Genomic DNA, 17771 nt, shown 5'->3' with positions numbered 1-17771 from the left:
AGAGTGAGAGAGAGAGTGGTGGAGAGGGAGGAACTTCAAAGGGATTTTCTTTTTGTTAGAGGCCCTCGAGGTAACACAAAGGTATTCTTATGCATAAAAGAGGAGGAAACGTTTGAGAATTTTTAAAAAGTACGCGGGATAGAGTGTGCATTGTTTTGTGGGGGTTTGAACCAGCACCTTCGAAAACTCCTCTAAGAAGTGCATGAGCTCATCAGGGAAGGCATCCATAATGTGGACATTACTATAAGTAGGACGTTGAGCTGAGTTCATGTGGCCACATCTGTCTGTATTTCTGGCTGTTTTATAAGAAAAGTATGCAAAAGTCTGCCCTAGGCAAGTAATCCTTGCAATTATTGGAATCAAAGTTGTGATTGAATAAACGAGAGTGGAGTGTTTCCGAACTATGCCCAATATATCAACAAAGGTATTTCAGGTACGAAATTAAAAATTATTCTTATAGGTTATGGCCACTATAAAACAAGCAAGGAAACATAGCTTGATCCTTAAGTGTTTTCCAGAGAGAGCGAGAGAGAGAGTGAAAGAGAAGAAAGAACAAGCAGCAAAGTAACAATTTTTTTGATAGCTCTACAAATCACATACTCTAAATTCCAAGCATTTTTATGCAGTTCATAAAAAAAGCGAAAAGCTCTTCATTTTCACCTGCCACTCATGCACGTGCCTTAGACTGCCCCTCCCTCTCTCTCTCTCTCTCTCTCTCTCTCTCTCTCTCTCTCTCTCTGTCTTTCTCGCTCTCTCTCTCTATATCTCGCACTGACTCAACCACCTGCCGCACAATGAAAATGATATCTTTTATTAGCACAATGAAGTCATAAACATTTCAACAGTTAACCCCGGCAAAGTCAACAAGTCAGCAACAAAGATGAAATCAACAGTCACCCCACATTATGCCAGGCAACTCTCTTCACCCTCACACACGCACCCCCCACACACACACACACACATACACACACAAAGATGCACACTGTGATAAGCGATCAAAAAACTACATTTACATGCAACGCTGCAACTCGCTGGCGCAAACGGAAACGGAAGTGCAGCAGTAGCAGCAGCAGCAGCGGCAACTGAAATAATATCAAAAATGGCTGCCAGGGGCGTCGGCAAAAAGTTGGTCACAAATCATCTTAGAGCAGAGGGCGGGCGGGCGGGCGGACGGGTGGACGGTCGGTCGTTCGGTTATGTGGGCTGTACACGTGATGCGCCGACTGCGCCAGTGTTGTAAAATGCTAACGAGCCCAGGCGAAATGACAACCTTTGTTGTCCTCAACGTCCGCGCTGCTTTGACTAACTTTCGGTCCAGATACCCCCCCCCCCCCCCTCATTCCTCTCCCCCGCCATTCCTCTCTTTTACTGTTTTGTGGCCTGCAACTAATTTAGCCGCATTCGCCGACGGCGGCGGCATCTTCATTTGCCTGTGCTTAGCGGGATGTTTCCGTAAATGTTTTCGCCAAAAAACAAAGCAACTTTTTTAGAGTTTTATTGCAGTTATATTAGTTTCTGTAGGTTGAAGTTAGAGGGGTATGAAACGACTTTCTGCTGATCAAAAGTTGGGCTGTTCTCGAAAACAGACAAACTTTCTATTTACCTAAAAACTTTCTATTACCTAAACAGTGAACATCTTATCGTTAACCAAAAGTAAATAGCTCTTAAAATATTTAAAATATAGTATTATAATACATTTATGTTCTAGAAAACTTCAGCATTTCCTTTTCCCAAATTGGCGAATTCTTGGCGAAATCATTTTCTGGCAATCTTGATTAAGGCTGGCAGCATAACTGGGCTTTGAGCTGCAACTTGCACCTTTGCCAGCCTCTGCAGAAGTTGCAACTATAAAATTCCAATTTACTCTGCATGCGCGACGACTTTTCTTGGCAGCCAGACACGCCTCCTTCCGCCCTTCGCCCCCCGCCCCCCGCCCTCCTTCTCCAGACAGTACCCAACTGCAGGCTGTTGCCGCTGCTGCCTTTTGGCTGATGTTTCTCATTCTCGTTTTGGGTTGCTTTTTCGTCTGCTTTTCCTCTTTGCCACCTCTCACTCTTTTATTTCTGGCGCAATTTTATGTATTTTTATGGTAGGTTGCTGGCGCTGCCGCTGCCGCTTGGCCCGGAAAACGGAAACCGAAAATTGCTACTTATTATGTTACTAACTTTGTGTTGCAGCTACGTTGCGCTGCAGCACAACCTCTTTTTGCTTCTTCTTCTTTCCCGCCCCTCAACCTCACAACAGCAGCAGCAGCCCCAACTGTATGTTGGCCCGTTTGGCTCGTGTGATAATGTCAGGTTTTGTTAAAATTAAATTGCATGTCTTGCTGCGTTGAAGTTAAATTATTGCCTCCAGCTTCCAGAGGTGTAGACACACCTCTCTCTCCAGCTGCAGCTACAGCCGCCTGTGTGTGTGTGTGTGTGTGTGTGTGTGCGTGTGTTTGTGTGTATTGTGTCAGAGATCTGCAACGAGTAGACGCAGTCTGGCAGTCTGAGTATGCGTTATACTCATACACCAAACTCTGATGAAGCGAAAGTAAGCTTAATTTTTGGCTAAGCAGCCGAGTGACATCTTCGAGGCCATAACGTACAAGCATGCAAGACATCTCTGGTGACATGTCATCGATTGTGTCTTGTCTAGACCATGTCGAACATCGTCTAATCAAAATGCCCAATTAGCTCAAGCTGCAAGACAGCCAGCAAGACACTTCCTCAAGCGTGTCATGCATGGCTCTCATGGCGGGCCTTCTTCATAGGTAGGCGTATTCTATGCAAATTATCACGTTTTACGTACTACTCAGTTCTCTAGTTTTTTTCACGTTTGTGCCATTTAACTCTGTGCACGCTGCCTTATTCAATAAATTTACCAAAAACAAAAACTTTTTTAAAAGCGTCATTTTACGCACTTCCATTATTTTATGTACAATTTTTTTCTGGCATTGCGGGATGCCTGAATATACATATAAAGATTTTTGTTAGCTCCACAAAGTATGCAACAGATTTTTTCTTAGCACAAACGCCGCATGGTGCCAAAAAAAAACGTGCAACACAATGGGCCTCGGCAACGGGAACAAGCGCCGATTTTTGCATGCGCCGTCAGCGCCGCGCACATTGTATGCTAGGGTATTTTTTTCTATTTTCATTTATTTATATATTTTTTTTTGTGCTTCGGCCACATGCTGTGATTTTTACCGGCATTACGAAATATTAACAACGCAAATGCGAAAAACGACACCGCATGTGGCATGCATGAAAAATGGCAATGGAGTTAAAAATATCAGTGCCGTAGGCGAGGGGGTGTGTGTTCCTAGGGGGCAGTGTGTGTGTGCGTGTAAGTTTTTGCGTCACGAATTGCCACCTTTAAGCACAATTTGCATAATAACTCAAAACCTCAAATGCCAGACTGCAGATACATTTGTCCCTCTGAAATCCTATAAAATATCCCATATTGGCATCGAAAATTCCTAAAAGTGTAGAAGAAAAATGAAGGAAATCTTTAGGAATAAGAGTTTAAGAAATTTTAAATTTCTTCTTAATTAATTTATTGAAAACGAATCCGAATTAAATAGTTTAAGAAAGTATAGAGAAAAAGTAGCTATGAATAATGAAAGTTAAGAACCATTTACTTATGAATTTACTTCTCCAGTAATTTCTTATTATTGCCTAATATTTTGGTAATTTTATTTTAAAAATATTTGCATATGAGAAAAGCTGTTCCATGTACAACTCCCAAGCCGTATTATGGTCTTGAAACCTGCTCTCTACCTGCACAATCTTTCGTTTGAATTGAAACTTCAAAATTACATACAAAACAGATCTGCGAAATAAGTGCAATAAAATGAAAACAACTAAGTGACATTAGATGGCAATCAGACACGTTTGAAAATCCATAAAAGTGGAAATATGTTGCCAACTTCGGGACAACAACAGGCTGAATTTGCCCAACACACACAACACACACACACACACACACACACATACGCACATGTGCACTTATTATTTACCAAACACGTCCAAATGCTAGAACAACACGTACTCAATTTAGAGCAAGACGTAAGTAGAGTTCAAGGGGAAGTTAGCTCAGCAGTAAGCATTTTGGGTAGGGCCACACTTTTGACAGTCCGAAAGGATATTGGATTTGGAAGAGGCAGACTCTGCGGCCCGGCACAATAAATTAAACGCAAATCAAATAACAAGAACAAGAAAGAAGTAAATATCACAATTTAAAATTGCTGCAAAAAAGTTTCAGACAACACTTGACAACACATATATATATTGAGCTTATTTTGTGTTGGGTTTCAAAATATTTGTCTTATTTATTTGTACAACAAGAATTTGAGGCCTGCAAAGGTCATGTGACACTCACACACGTTGCTCATACGCCACGTGCTGCGGCCGGCGACAGACGGCCAGCAAAACCCAAGTCAAAACACACGTCACATACTTGTCTCCAGGTCCTGTATGTCCTGTCGACTTTTGTCTATTTATTTCTTTTTTTTTCGTCCTCTTGTGTCTGTTTGTAGGTTACATCCGCATACGTGCAAAACATTTGCTGGGCAAGATTTATTATAGTGCCACGTGTTGTTGCAAGCTGCAGCAGGAGTCGCCTGCTCCACACAAATTGTTAGGCAAATCCATAGATTTGGGTTACTGCGTGGGCAAGGTCAGGGAATTACAAACTGTGCACATGTTTGGGACAGAAAAGGAAATGCTCCAAAGTCTCTGGGGTATTGAAAATGGGAAAATGAGGTCATGAGGCAGAAAGTCTAAGCGTTACCATTGAACGCCATTGGCTCACAGTTTCAATAACAAACTTTTATAGGAATTGATATTCGCCTTGAAAAAGAACTGATTATATTGCAGCTTACCCTGAAGAATATCTCTATAAATGACCAAATCAGCTTCAAACATTCAAATCTTTAACACTTTGAGAATTGCAACAGGCCATGCAACGAAAAAGAGGAAAGCGCGCAAAATCAGTCTCCATTCAACATTCTCACTTTCGCTCACTATTTTATTTAACTGAATATATTGATGCGACACACAAGGGTTAAGACTTTAAATTTCGGACATTGAATTTGTAGATATATAGATATACAGCGATAGAGATACATAAATATATAAAGACACTTAGAAAGCGCCCGTACCGGTGAGGGCATTGGCCGATGGGTAATGCGAGCGCAGGACCATGCAGCGATCCCTGTCCACGAACAGGGTGCGTCGCTTGAGCATAATCTCGCGCTCCAAGGCGCTGCGGACGCCGACGAGCGCCTCCTTTGTCTCCTCGGCGGACTTGAGCTCGTGCAGCATGGCCGTGACGCTGCTCTGGATGGTGTGCACCTCGTCGATGAGGCGCTGTTGGGCGACGTCGCGGCAGCTCTCCACGTTCGGCCGGAAGCTGCGATTGTGCATGCGCGTCTGGGCGACCTTCATGGCGGCATCGAAGCTGCGAATGCGTCCATGGAGCTGCTCGATGCGCATCTCCGTATCCGCCAGATCCTGCAGCACGCGATGCAGATCATTCTCGAAGCGCTGCACCGCCTCCTGTGTGCAGTTGATGCGCGATGTGAGAGCCTTCTCCACGACATCGGCCTGAGTGCGTATATCCCGGGCGCCATTCAACAGAATCGCGTTGAGTATGCTGCGCAGCGCGGCGGATCTCTGGCGGCATTTCTCGCACTCCTCGAGAGTCTCGAGGCTGAAGTGTTCCCAGTACTTTTCCGACGACTGCTCCGGCGGCTGGCGCGTTGCGCCCACATGGAACATAATTGTGCGCGAGGTATTGTTTAAGCCCACATTCACGGTGTCTATCTCGTAGGCCTCCTGCTTGTCGCTCCAGTCGAACTCCAGACGCTGCTTGGCCGCGCGATTCTCCATTTGCTGCGCCTCAAAGTCATCCATGGTCTTGCTCAGCTGCCGCCTGATCTCGGCTATCAGCGCCAGCTCGTTGACCAGCTCCTCCTCGGCATTGTCGCGCACCAGCTCAGTGTCCGGCCGGCCGCAGCGCTTCTCGATGCACTCTTTCACAATGGACTCGGGCACTCCGAGCACTACGAGCGCCTTGCGCAGCCTGTTCCGCTCCTCGTCAACCATGAAGATCTCATCCGTCATCGCCCTGATGGCGTTCTCCAGTGTGCTCTTCCACTTGCAGATCACCTGCGAGCGTTGCCTCAGCTTCTCCGTCGTCTCGTTCTGGGTCTTGGTCACCATTGCCGTGAGCCGCTGATACTCGGTCGTTGAGCTAAACCGATTTCTGTGCAGGTTGAAGAGTGAGTGAAGGAGTGAGTTGAAGAGAAGATCTGTTGGCTTGAATGACTTACTTATCGGCCTTGTCCAACACTGAATTGACATATTGGACCGTCTGTTGATTCTTAGCGCGCCATTCGTTCGAGCTAAAACGTGTTATCGAATACCTATCGACAACGGGTCGTGTGCCCGTCAGACCCGCCATCGGGCTCCAGTCCACTTTGCCCGTGGCCCAGTGGCCAATGGGTCCCATGGGCGTCATCCCATCCTTGGGCGGCAAATCGTCGCCTGGTTGCGGCAGATAGCACGGCGGATTGTGCAGATTATCCGCATCGGGATTAATGGAACGCTATGGGGAGAGGGAGAGAGAGAGAGAGAGAGGGATGGGGAATTGTCATCATGCTACTCACTGCGAACTGCATTTCCTCCGTCTTGATGGGCGCCTTTCGGGCCTGCTCCTGCTGTATGTCAAGCAGCTGCTGCTGCTGGTCATCGATGCCCGCCTGCAGATCCGCCTGCACCTGATGGTGCTCCTGTGCCGGCTCCACGGCCACTTTCTTCAGATACTCTTGTATCTCACGCTGCTCTTCCTCTGTGGGCGGCACAATGCCCACGGGCGACGGTTCCCATTTGCGTCGGCGAATGGGTCCCATCTCCGGTGGCGGGGGACAGATCAATGGCGCCGGACAAGCCGAGGTTGGATGCAATTCGATAGGTTGGTTGTCGCAATCGCCACCACCGGCATAGAGGTCCTTCTCCTTGCAACACGCCATCTTTAAATGGCTTCAGTACAGAAAACAAAACAAATATAAAAAAATATTTTTAACTAATTTCCACTTTTTTTCAACGTATGTTAAATGCTACCAACAAAGTTCGGAGTGTAACTGACAATTCCAAAGCATTTTGTTTGAGGGTTGTAAATAATGCGATAGGTTGCTTTGGTTATTCAATTTGGTTGCTGGGTTGACCTATGGATGTGGGATAACCATTAAAATGCAAATACAAAGAAACTTTATAAATGTCGGGAAGAAACCAATTAAGCAATTATCCTCACAGGACAACGAAATATAGTCAATTTGGCAAAAAATGGGTTTTACATTCCTGCTTCCATCTGGAGTCAATAATGTAGTACAAAAACTTTCTGATCACAAATTTCCGATTTATTGATCACAGCCCAAACCATACGTAATGCTGAAGCTGCCTTTCACTAAGCGTGGAATTGGTTTCACAGAACTTTTTCGTTTTCAGCTCAAGCGTCTTTCACCTTTTTCAGATAAATCCACCACTTTAAGTGGAAAAATAGTTATATGTTTAATTTTTGCTTTAAATTAATGTGTAATTTTCTACATTGAATCGGGGAAATTGAAACATATTTTCTTTTCTAAAGAAAAGACCGCTAAAGTTGGTTTTCGTTAAAAGTTGTTTGTATTGTTTCTGATTCTGTTAAAGTTCATGTGATTAGCAAAGTCGCCTTCATCATGGGTCAACCATGTTTTGGAAGAACATAATCGAAAATTCGAGGACATTGCTGGGCTTATAGCGCAGCACATTCAACACATAATCCTGCATAAAGTCGGCCAATTCAGAGTTCGACTCTAGATATTTGGTGGTGTTTTCATAATTGAGAGCCTTCAGTTCCCGAAACTTGCGTGCAAGGACGACATTCTGACGCCACATCAACTCCAGCTTGGGTATGATGCGCTCCTTTTTCTTGGGCGGGGCGCAGACGGCGTGCATCAAATAGTTGTAGCCGCGCCAGAAGTGGAGCACAATGCGACCCTCGGGCGTCATGAAGGTCTCGGCCACATCCTGCAGCTCATCGTTGAAGCACTGCTGTGTGATGATGTGGATGGCATTCTTGTAGGTGCGATAGAAGATGCGCACCAGCTTGCGATCCTTGTGCACGACCAGATTGCAGCGCAACACCCGGCCGTACAGATTCATCGTGTAGTACTCGAAGGTGCCAACAAAATTGTGACAGACCAGATGCCGCATGAGCACCTGTATGCCACCGTCCAGGACGAAGGTATGATCACGGTCCTTGATATCAATGGTGGCCTTGAACCTTTGGGTCTCCTCGTTGATTTTCGTCTCGCGTATGGCCGTGAGATACATATCCGCATGGTTGCGCACTTCCAGCGTTTTCTCGACAACCGCATGATCGATGCGATCCGTTTCCGAACGCTTCTCGCAGATCAACAGAAACTGATCATCGTATTTACCCTTCAGCTGGTGTCCGCACTCGGTAATGCCCTTGCCCTTCTTCATTTTGCTGCTGCTGTAGATGACGTAGCCATCGTAGGCCTCCTCCACGTTCAGACAGAACTTGCCGATCTGCTTCAGTTCGCGCTCAAAGAAGACCTTTAGGTTCTCGCTCAGCTTGCAGTTGGTGTTGCGCAACTTGGAGATGAACAGCTGCTCCTTGAAAATAACAGCCTGCTTGACAGGCAGAAATTTCTTGGGATCGATTTCCCAATCGCATTGCTTATACTGATCATCGGACGGTTCGATGGGTCTTATCAGAGCGGATATAATACTCGACACACTGATCTCATCCTGGGCGCTAAGCTTGTCCAATTCCTCGCAGGCAGCTGCTTTGACGAGTTTCTTGTTTGGATCGCGAAATTGTTCAAGATCGCATGGCACAAACAGCGGCGGGTCTGAAGAATAAGTTCCGTTAACACACTTCTCAGCACATATCAAATATCATTTTAACTTACCCATTCTTAAATCTTTAGATTATGTACCTAAATATACTTTTTGGCCAATTCAAAAACAAATAATTTTGTGACAATTAGCTGGTTATGCAAAGAGTTAAGTTTCAGCAGTGAATAATTTTGAATTTAATATAAACAATTCTTTCAAACACTGAGAGGAAATTCTAGGTGCCTGATTTTATTCAAAAAAGGATTTTTATATAAATCTTGCCCCAATTTTGGTAACTTTTTCATACACTCACTTTATTACACCTAGCAGCAAATGATAAGTGTAATCTACATATGTTTTTCTTTATTTCTCATTTGAAAATTGAACGAGCTATATTTTGATTTTTATACCCTGTACCCATTGAAAATGGGTAAAAAGGGTATAATGAATTTGTGCAAATGTATGTAACAGGCAGAAGGAAGCATCTCCAACCCCATAAAGTACATATATATATTCTTGATCAGCATCAACAGCCGAGTCGATCTAGCCATGTCCGTCTGTCCGTCCGTCCGTATGTATGAACGCAACGATCTCAGAACCCAAAATAGCTGTAAGTCCTCCTAGTGCCCGCGCAGATCGAGTTTGTTTCCGATATTCGATAATTTGCCCCGTTTCCATGTAATCGATAAAAATCAATATCGAAATCCTGTTGTTTGAGCAATTTCGGTAAATAATAAGAGCTAGAGTCAGCAAACTTGACATTTGGCTTCTAGAATAGTATACATATATCAAGTATCTATAATATGTATGTGTGTGCGTATGCGAGTAGCTGATAACAAATGACAGAGCCGTGGCAAAAATGAATTAATGAGGTGGAATCATCATTAACAATATTCCGTTTATCAAAACATCACATAATGCGAATAAGAAAATTTCGCTTTTATCGTCTAACCCGCATGTATGTATATAAAAATCGCAAAATACGTTTGTGTGAAACTTTTTTGTTAACCATCCGATCGGCCTCGAACTAATCTTTGTGATAAATTATTTGGTAGGTTCTTTAGTGGCACATGCGGGTCAAAACATATCTTTAAATAGAAGTGGAGATCAAGATGGGTAGTAGCTGGTATAATATAAATTTATATATAATATCCAATTTATAATATAAGCAAGTAAGAGGTTCTAGTCGGGAGCTTGCGACTAGGAATATCGGAATCCTGTTATTTGAGCAATTTTGGTATACAATAAGAGCTAGAGTCAGCAAACTTGACATGTAGCTTCTAAATAGTATATATATATCAAGTATCTTTCATATTATAGCTACCACCACCTCTCCGCTACTACCTCATAGCTATAAATCAAGTAAAAACACCAATTTATTCTGCCCACAAATATAAGCCACAATTTAAATGCAATTGACTTTTTGATAATACACGAATATTCTAAAGTTCAATAAGATGCACTGTAGGTAATTTCATCAGGATCGGCTAAGAAGCACAGAATTGATTAAAGAAAACATGTTTTGACCTTTCTCCTATCAGCGGCAACAAGCGCCAATTCCAAGAATTTCTGTATACATGTACATACACACACACATTCATGCGCGTCTGCCTTGAAATCTATCAACAGCATTGTATTGTTTTCTGTGCTGCTATTTTAATTTCGTTTTTTTATCATCAATACTCATTTTTTTTTGTAATTTAAATATGTTTTATTTTGCGCTGGAATCGATCAGTGCCGTCTGATCTCTACCAAGCGAATATATAAGCGATGAATGAGTTGCAAGTAGTTCGGTATATTACGAGCTCGAGACCTATCGAGGAGACACTTTGTTTTCTTTTTGAATTAATTTTGATTACTGCTGAAGCATTTGGTGTTGGAAGAAGAGGGTTCAGGGTTTTCTCCCGACTAGAGCCTCCTACTTGCTTTTAATTCAATTTGTTATTGAAAACTGATTAAGCTTAGCTTCGATCCAGGGTTGCAGCATATGAATATTTGCATAGAGTCCGGGCACATTCTCATTGCCACAGTCCACGCCTCCGACAACGATGCCGACCAGGTTATAGCGAGTAGACTGGGTGCTAGTGGGACAGATAAGGGGGGCGCCGCCATCACCAAAACAGGCGTCCTTGTCCTTCTCGCCGCCGGCACAGACGAAACTGCTGTGCAGCTCATAATAGGGGCCAAGGCGGGTATTGCGCAGCTGTGCCTGGCACTTGGCATCACTCACCAATGGCATTTCGATCTTCTTCAATATGTGTGGATAGCCTGGATCATCGAGATTACGTTTGCCCCAGCCTGTGACGAGACAGCGGCTCGAATCGACGAAGAGCTGCCGTCCCGGCAAGCAGATGATGTCAATGTGCTCGTTCAGTTTAAAGGGTGTACTCAGCAGAAGTAGAGCTATGTCATTGTAGCCGGTTTCCACATTAAAGCTCTCGTGAATGAGTTTCGTCTTCACTTTGCGGTCCTCGTGAGGCAAAGCTTCAGCCATGCTTTGTATATCCCATTCGCCAGCCCGCACCAAGAGATTAGAAGCCGAGGAAGCCCTGTTGAAGATGTGAGCAACGGTCACAACTACATTTGGCGCCACGAGGCTGCCACCGCCCAGAACTTCATATGCACATTGGCTGCTGGAGCAATTCTTGTTCAGAATGGCCACCATCCACGGGAATTGGCCAAATTGCGAATTATTGTCGTCAGCATTTTCTATGGTTATTCGGACGCCCTTCGGATTGCTATAGCCACAGCCTCTCGTCGTGTATTCCTTCTCCCGAATCGATCTCTGGGAATTATTATTATCATGATGAGCGTTACTTAACCATTGCCTTAGCTACTGCAGCTCTCACCTTATCAGCCAGCGAACAGCATACTTCAGACCAGTCACAGACCTGACTGTCTTTTCTTGAGAATACGGCTGCGCGAAAATCAATTAGAGCTCTTCCATCTTTGATTACGGCATTAGTATCATCACACAAGTATCGGGGCGTACATTCCATATTATATCCACATGATTTTGCTTTGGAAACAGTCGCTGGCTTGTCGCCACAATTATTTGAAAATAATTTACAGAAAATGTTCCCAATAGAATTCTTTACCTCCGCTTCAGGACACAGAAGAGCAGCGGGTAGAAAAAAACATAGGGAAAAACGAAAGGAAACAAGAGGATTTCCCATTTCTAAGCAGAGCGCTAACGAAATGATCCGACGTTTGTGAATGGAAATCCAGCACTGAGCAGAGCTTTCAAAATCAGTACCATATAATTATATTTTTGCATAAATTATATAACTAAATATACGTATATAATATGCATAATGCATAATATGCATTTATGTGTGCGTATGCGAGTGGCTGATAACAAATGACAGAGCCGTGGCAAAAATGAATTAATAAGGGGGAATCATCATTAACAATATTCCGTTTATCAAAACATCACATAATACGAATAAGAAAAATTCGCTTTTATCTTCTTATCTGTTAATGGTTGTAATTTCATATAATTTTAAGGTTTAGAAGAGGTCACAAGAGGCCCGCACGTGTGGAAAAATGGCGAAAAACGTTTATAAGATACTTTTTTGTTGACTATCCAATCGGCCTCAAACACATTTTCAGAGATCTTTGTTTACATTCATTTGAGGGGTGTTTCACACCGAAATCAAAGATTTGGTGGGTGACGATTCGCTCTCAAATTCAATCCCAGTCAGTCAGTCAGTCAGTCAGTCAGTCAGTCAGTCAGTCAGTCAGTCAATCAGTCAGTCAGTCAGTCGGTCAGTCAGTATGGACAAACAGTTTTATATATAGAGATATATATATATATGTGAAAGACATACAGTTTATAGCCAGAGTTTCAAAATATACAAAAAAAAAACAAGCAATAAATGCGAATATATGCTAAATATTATATGTTGATTACATAATGAGAAGACTTTATAATTGTGTATTTAATTGTGTAGAGGTTTTCGTAGTGTCAATATCGCGGAGTTGTTAAGGTCTTGAATGTTCCTTTTATTTTTGAAGATTTCATTTCGAATTTCCCTCAACATTATTGGCATATAATTTTCGGTCGGACTTGAGATAAATAAAGCTGTTCTTCCCTTAAAAATTGAATAACATATTTCGATTATCAATTTATTTAATTTTTCCCATAAATCAAGTAATACTCATATACTGTATTCTCCCAAAACTTTATCAAATATCCGTTAAATGTCTTGCAGATTTCCCTTCTTATTCCCCTTAACCATCCAATTATATGTTTTATTCGGTAAAAAGCTTGTCTTTTAGCTACTTTTATTTATGGGGTCGAGAAGTTTTCTTAGTGTCAATTTTGCAATGTTGCCAAGGTCTTGATTGTTCCATTTATTTTGCAGGTTTCCCATCGAATTTTCCTTATTTCGATAAGATTATTTCTCTTAGTTGAAATCTTGAAGGCCTTTTTAGGAATTTCAGAGAATTTGCTCGAGCACTTGTACGCAATTAGCTGGAGCAACATTTGAAATTCTCACATTTCAAGAGTTGTTAAGCAATTCTGAAGGGCTTGCACACACGGCAACTGCAGCCAGATAGAAAACAACTGACAAAGGATACATCAGATGGAAATGGAAATTTTTGTAGAGAGCAACAACTAATTGCAAGGCCAACAGCTCTTCAGACAACTTAAAGCTGCAAACAAGGCAGGTCAAAGGGTGTTAGCGTGTGTGTGTGTTTAAGAGTGTGTGTGTGTGGGGTGGGGGATGAACAACAAATGAAAGGGTCAGTGCATAAGGCATAAAGATGCGGCAGGGCCAGGACATGCCCATTGTTATTGAAGCGCAGAAGAACAGACTCATTAAAACGCATAAAACGTATGAGCAGAAAATCAACAGTTAAGAGGGGGGCGGTTAAGAGCAGAGCCAGCCTTCATTCAAGGGGTTAAAAAATAAATATAAAAATAAAAATAAACAAATAAAACACAGAGGCCTAGCGTCGCGTCCTTGGCCCGAACAATATTAAATTTGTTATTAAGCCCTGTAATTATTTGCTCAGGCGGAATTGCTGGCATTTTCTTCGCTATTAACTGCCGCTGTATGGCTAGAGTGGAGTTGGGGGCGGGGTTGGGGGCGGGTGCTCGTATCTGAAGATGAAAACATAAATAAATTATGCAGACGGGACAAAGACAATGCGTTGGCTGTTTGCTCAGCTTATTTCACAGTCAAGTTAACTTTAAAAGATACGCGCTGAGGCCTGCGGCCCGAGCAAAAAAATCATGTTTTACAATTCTTTACCTATTTTTTGTTGTTTTTTTTTTTTAATTTTTCCTCCCTTTGTTTCTTTTCGTTTTCATTAATTTCTTATGCGTAAATTAACTACAATTGTTTTCTGTGTCGTCCACTTACATTTAATCTTCATCTTTGCATTCATTCACATTCACATTCACATTCATATTCATTCGCGTGCCTCCTCCTGCTTATTGTTCGCACAGTTTTTTTTCTCTGCTGCCTGCCACGCCCTCAAATAGGCAGCCCAGCCCCCATTGAGTGCTAAAATAAATCAAAATGCGAGGCCAAAGAAACAATGAGAAAAAACACAAAGCGGGCAAAGCAAATCTGAAATGAAAATTGTAACCAAACGACGCAGCCGCATGCAGATCCTGCCAGATCCTGTGGGCTATGTGCGGCATAATCTGCTTGGCCACACACACACACACACACACACACATACAAACACACACTTGGGAATGTATTGGTGTGGGCCTTGTTGTGGGCTGCCAAGCTTAAGGGTCAGTAATAAATGTCATGATACGAAATTTATTTACGCGCCACGAAAACCAATGAAAATCAAAGCAAAGCGAAAGGAATGCAACAAAAACAACAACCATCAAAAACAACAATAAAAATTCCACAATACAAAGACAATTAAAAGCGAATAGACAGCAAATGCGAAGACAGTAAAAAGGCGCAAAAGCAATTCAAGGCAAAAGGCCCAAAACAAATAAATCTATGCGCCAAATTGATAACCATTGAAGGTACGAACCAAAGTTAAGAATTGAAAAACCTAGACAAACAAATTAAAGATTAAAAAATCTATGATTATTAATTGTCTATTAATAGATAGTTAAACAAGCAAGGGAAACATGGAAATTGATATTTCTGGAGAACTTAAACTAAAATCTGTAGTTTGTCAATTTCTCGAGAATACATAATATAAAAAAAATTAACAATTATTATAAAGCAGTCTGTTTCGCACAAGAAACTTTGCATAATAAAGGAAGCAAAAAATTATTTCAAATAAAATGCTAGAAATATATATTTCTGATATGGGATACTGAAAGGAACCAAAGATATATAAGGACATAAAATAATACAAAACACTACTACACTGCACAAAAATGCTGTTATAAACTCAAGCATTAAAAGACATAAAATTGCATGCTGTTTTGTTCTTAAAATATCCAACTTCTTTGGGTTTTTATATATTTTTTTAAGCTGAGCCCAACCATTGTTAATTTCAATATGTTCAGTAAATGCTATAAATACAAAAGTGACTCGCATTAAATGTAACGAACTCAAAACAAGAGTTTACATGCTTTAAATAAGTTTAAGGCATTCTCTCAGAAAGTGTACAATTTCTTAGCCCCGAGTACTGTGTGGAAGTCTACATAAAGAATATTAATTCGTAATATTCTTAGTTTAAGTCTGAACTGTTTAAGACTTTAGAACTGACAGTAACTTAAATAAAGTTTTATAATCCCTTAAATTAAGTACAAAACACTTGAAGCAAGGTTTGCACCATTCTAATAAACATAACACATTCTCTTGTGAACTTTTATTACAACTTCTTAGTCTGATCATTTTATTTCATTTCAATTAAAGGAAGTTTTCAATAAAAAAAACATTTCATTGCAATTAAATTAAAGTTTTCTTTAATGAAATTTCACATAAGTTCCTTTCACTTTAAACTTGAGAAACTTATTAAAATATAATTGTCAAATTTTTGAATTTTTCTGCCAGTGTATATGCTCATCCAAGCTAATGGCTCCTGGCCCATAAATTAACTGTTAGTTTCTGTGTATTTAAGGGCGTGGCCGCTTCCTTTGTTTTTGTTACAGAGAAGATAAACAAATGTCGTTGTCATTTTTATAGCAATTAATTTATGGAACTTAACGCATGAATGCAGACATGAAAAACATGAATAAATGTCACAAATGTTGAACGCATTCATCAATCAATATTCAATTTATTCAATGAAATTATTATAATAAATAATGCTGCTGTTGTTATATTTTTATCATTGTTCCGTCTGCATTTGTTGTCCGATTTTTGGCCTCAATTGATTTCACATGCAAAATGTTGCAATAATGGGCGAAGAGCTGCTGTCAAAGTGGGGCGGGGCCGGGCTGCATGTGGGCGCTCGTGTTGGTCTTGCTTTTAATTGCTTTTTACATGATTAACACGCTGCCTTATGCTGTGCTTTTTTCACACTTGTCCGCCTGACAAATTGCAAACACTAAACACACAACAAAAGACAGTGCAAGTGACGTGCCAATTTGCCATTTGAGGGTGTAGATAACGAGAGAGAGAGAGATAGAGAGAGAGAGAGCGCGCGGGCGGGGCGGGTCGGTAGTGAGCGGAGACAAGCGCCGCTGAGAGACGCCACTTAAACTTGACATGAGCTCATAAACAAACACAGGTTGCATGTCCTCTCACACACACACACACACACGCACACACACACAGGCGCGTCCTCGCGTTCACACACCTCATAAAAATGCGAGCTGACAACACTTTTGTGTATGAGCTGTAAATGCGAGCGCGCTGCTGGCAACCCTCCACAAGCAGCTCCCAAACAGGCTTCTCGTTTCATGCCTGCAGCACGCAATCCTGTCAGGCTTTCACTCAACACTAATACACGCTCAAGTGCGCGTCTGCCTGTGTGTGTGTTTGTGTGTGTGTGTGTCTGCCTTTTGCCAGCTGTTTTGTTGGGGGATGTGTTAATTACAGGAAAATTGCGAGAATTTGTATTATTTACTTTGTTATCAAGATTTCAGCTTAGAGCTTAGCTTCATTGTGTTGCGTGTCTTGCCTATAATTGCATGTGTCTACGTGTACGTGAGTGTGTGATAGTGTGTGTGTGTGTGTGTGTTGTTGGCATCATATTGTTAAGTGTTGCCTTTGTGCTGCGCCCTTCAAGGTTATCTTTTAGTTGTTTCCCAAGCATGCCAAGAATTCGCTGTACTTTTCGTTAGAGATTTTCAAAAACTTTGATTTTAGAAATTTGGAGCTTCAGTTTGAGGAATTAACACAAAAAAAAAACTTCATATTTTTTAATAGTAAATATTTAAATGAAAATAAACGACAAATTCTTGGCTTATTTATAAATTTTGTTTAAAAATTCTCAATCGAACTTGGACAGCTTTAAAAATTTCAACGACTTGAGGATAAAGTTTTCATTTATATAAAACTTGTTCATTTTCAAACGATCTCACGGCGCTTCAAGTTGTTTTCTTAGAGTCATGTGTACCTTTTTCTAAGTATGGGAAAATGGTTGGCAAATAGTTGGAGAGAAATGGTTAAGATTGTTAGAAGTACCAAGACATGTCAATATTTCTAAAATTTAATATTTTAGGGACTAATTTTAGCTTAGGAACTCGAAGTATACGAAGTTAGCACTAAAAATTTGATTTATTTGGAAAATGTTTAGAGCCCTATTCATAATAAAGTCGTATTCAGTTAACTGTGAATTTAAAGCTTTCTTATTCAAACTGGGCTGAAATATGCCTGTTTCTAGGCCTGTATATATCAGTCCGTTCATGTTCCCACTACAGTCACACGAAGTTTGTTCCTAAATTTGAAAAACTTACAATTTAATACAAAGTTACTTAATAAACGAAAATGTTCTCTTTAA

The 17771-nt window shown here is 41.4% G+C and overlaps 3 protein-coding genes and 1 long non-coding RNA gene across 6 annotated transcripts in view; 1 reads left to right on the top strand and 3 right to left on the bottom strand.

Moving 5' to 3' along the window:
• Positions 1-17771, top strand: part of LOC135439306 (uncharacterized) — a 45950-nt gene that overhangs the window by 22776 nt on the left and 5403 nt on the right. The window lies entirely within an intron of this gene.
• Positions 4993-7128, bottom strand: Tektin-A (Tektin A). Its single transcript, XM_064697903.1, has 3 exons — positions 6656-7128; positions 6320-6594; positions 4993-6252 (listed from the first exon to the last, which is right to left on the bottom strand). The coding sequence occupies exons 1-3, from the start codon at positions 7016-7018 to the stop codon at positions 5130-5132; spliced, it is 1761 nt and encodes a 586-aa protein (XP_064553973.1). The 5' UTR covers positions 7019-7128; the 3' UTR covers positions 4993-5129.
• LOC135439379 (uncharacterized) lies at positions 7648-9152 on the bottom strand. The gene is made up of 2 exons (XM_064698101.1): positions 8966-9152; positions 7648-8905 (listed from the first exon to the last, which is right to left on the bottom strand). Exons 1-2 carry the CDS (start codon positions 8967-8969, stop codon positions 7722-7724), a joined length of 1188 nt encoding a protein of 395 aa, XP_064554171.1. The 5' UTR covers positions 8970-9152; the 3' UTR covers positions 7648-7721.
• On the bottom strand, positions 10644-12064 carry LOC135438979 (phenoloxidase-activating factor 2-like). Its single transcript, XM_064697551.1, has 2 exons — positions 11741-12064; positions 10644-11676 (listed from the first exon to the last, which is right to left on the bottom strand). The coding sequence occupies exons 1-2, from the start codon at positions 11888-11890 to the stop codon at positions 10825-10827; spliced, it is 1002 nt and encodes a 333-aa protein (XP_064553621.1). The 5' UTR covers positions 11891-12064; the 3' UTR covers positions 10644-10824.

Source organism: Drosophila montana, unplaced genomic scaffold (assembly GCF_035044405.1).
Source record: "Drosophila montana isolate Dmon_TW-CO22-7 unplaced genomic scaffold, ASM3504440v1 contig_402_1, whole genome shotgun sequence".
NCBI lineage: Eukaryota > Metazoa > Arthropoda > Insecta > Diptera > Drosophilidae > Drosophila > Drosophila montana.
This window is presented reverse-complemented; position numbering and strand designations above follow the sequence as displayed.

Excerpts from the sequence above, each read along its gene's own strand:
- Tektin-A (XM_064697903.1), bottom strand. The coding sequence starts at position 7,018 with ATGGCGTGTTGCAAGGAGAAGGACCTCTATGCCGGTGGTGGCGATTGC. Across the intron at positions 6,595-6,655 it reads CGGAGGAAATGCAGTTCGCA|CGTTCCATTAATCCCGATGC; the intron begins GTGAGTAGCATG and ends CTCTCCCCATAG. Across the intron at positions 6,253-6,319 it reads GTGTTGGACAAGGCCGATAA|AAATCGGTTTAGCTCAACGA; the intron begins GTAAGTCATTCA and ends CAACCTGCACAG.
- LOC135438979 (XM_064697551.1), bottom strand. The coding sequence starts at position 11,890 with ATGGAATGTACGCCCCGATACTTGTGTGATGATACTAATGCCGTAATC. Across the intron at positions 11,677-11,740 it reads GCTGTTCGCTGGCTGATAAG|AGATCGATTCGGGAGAAGGA; the intron begins GTGAGAGCTGCA and ends AATAATTCCCAG.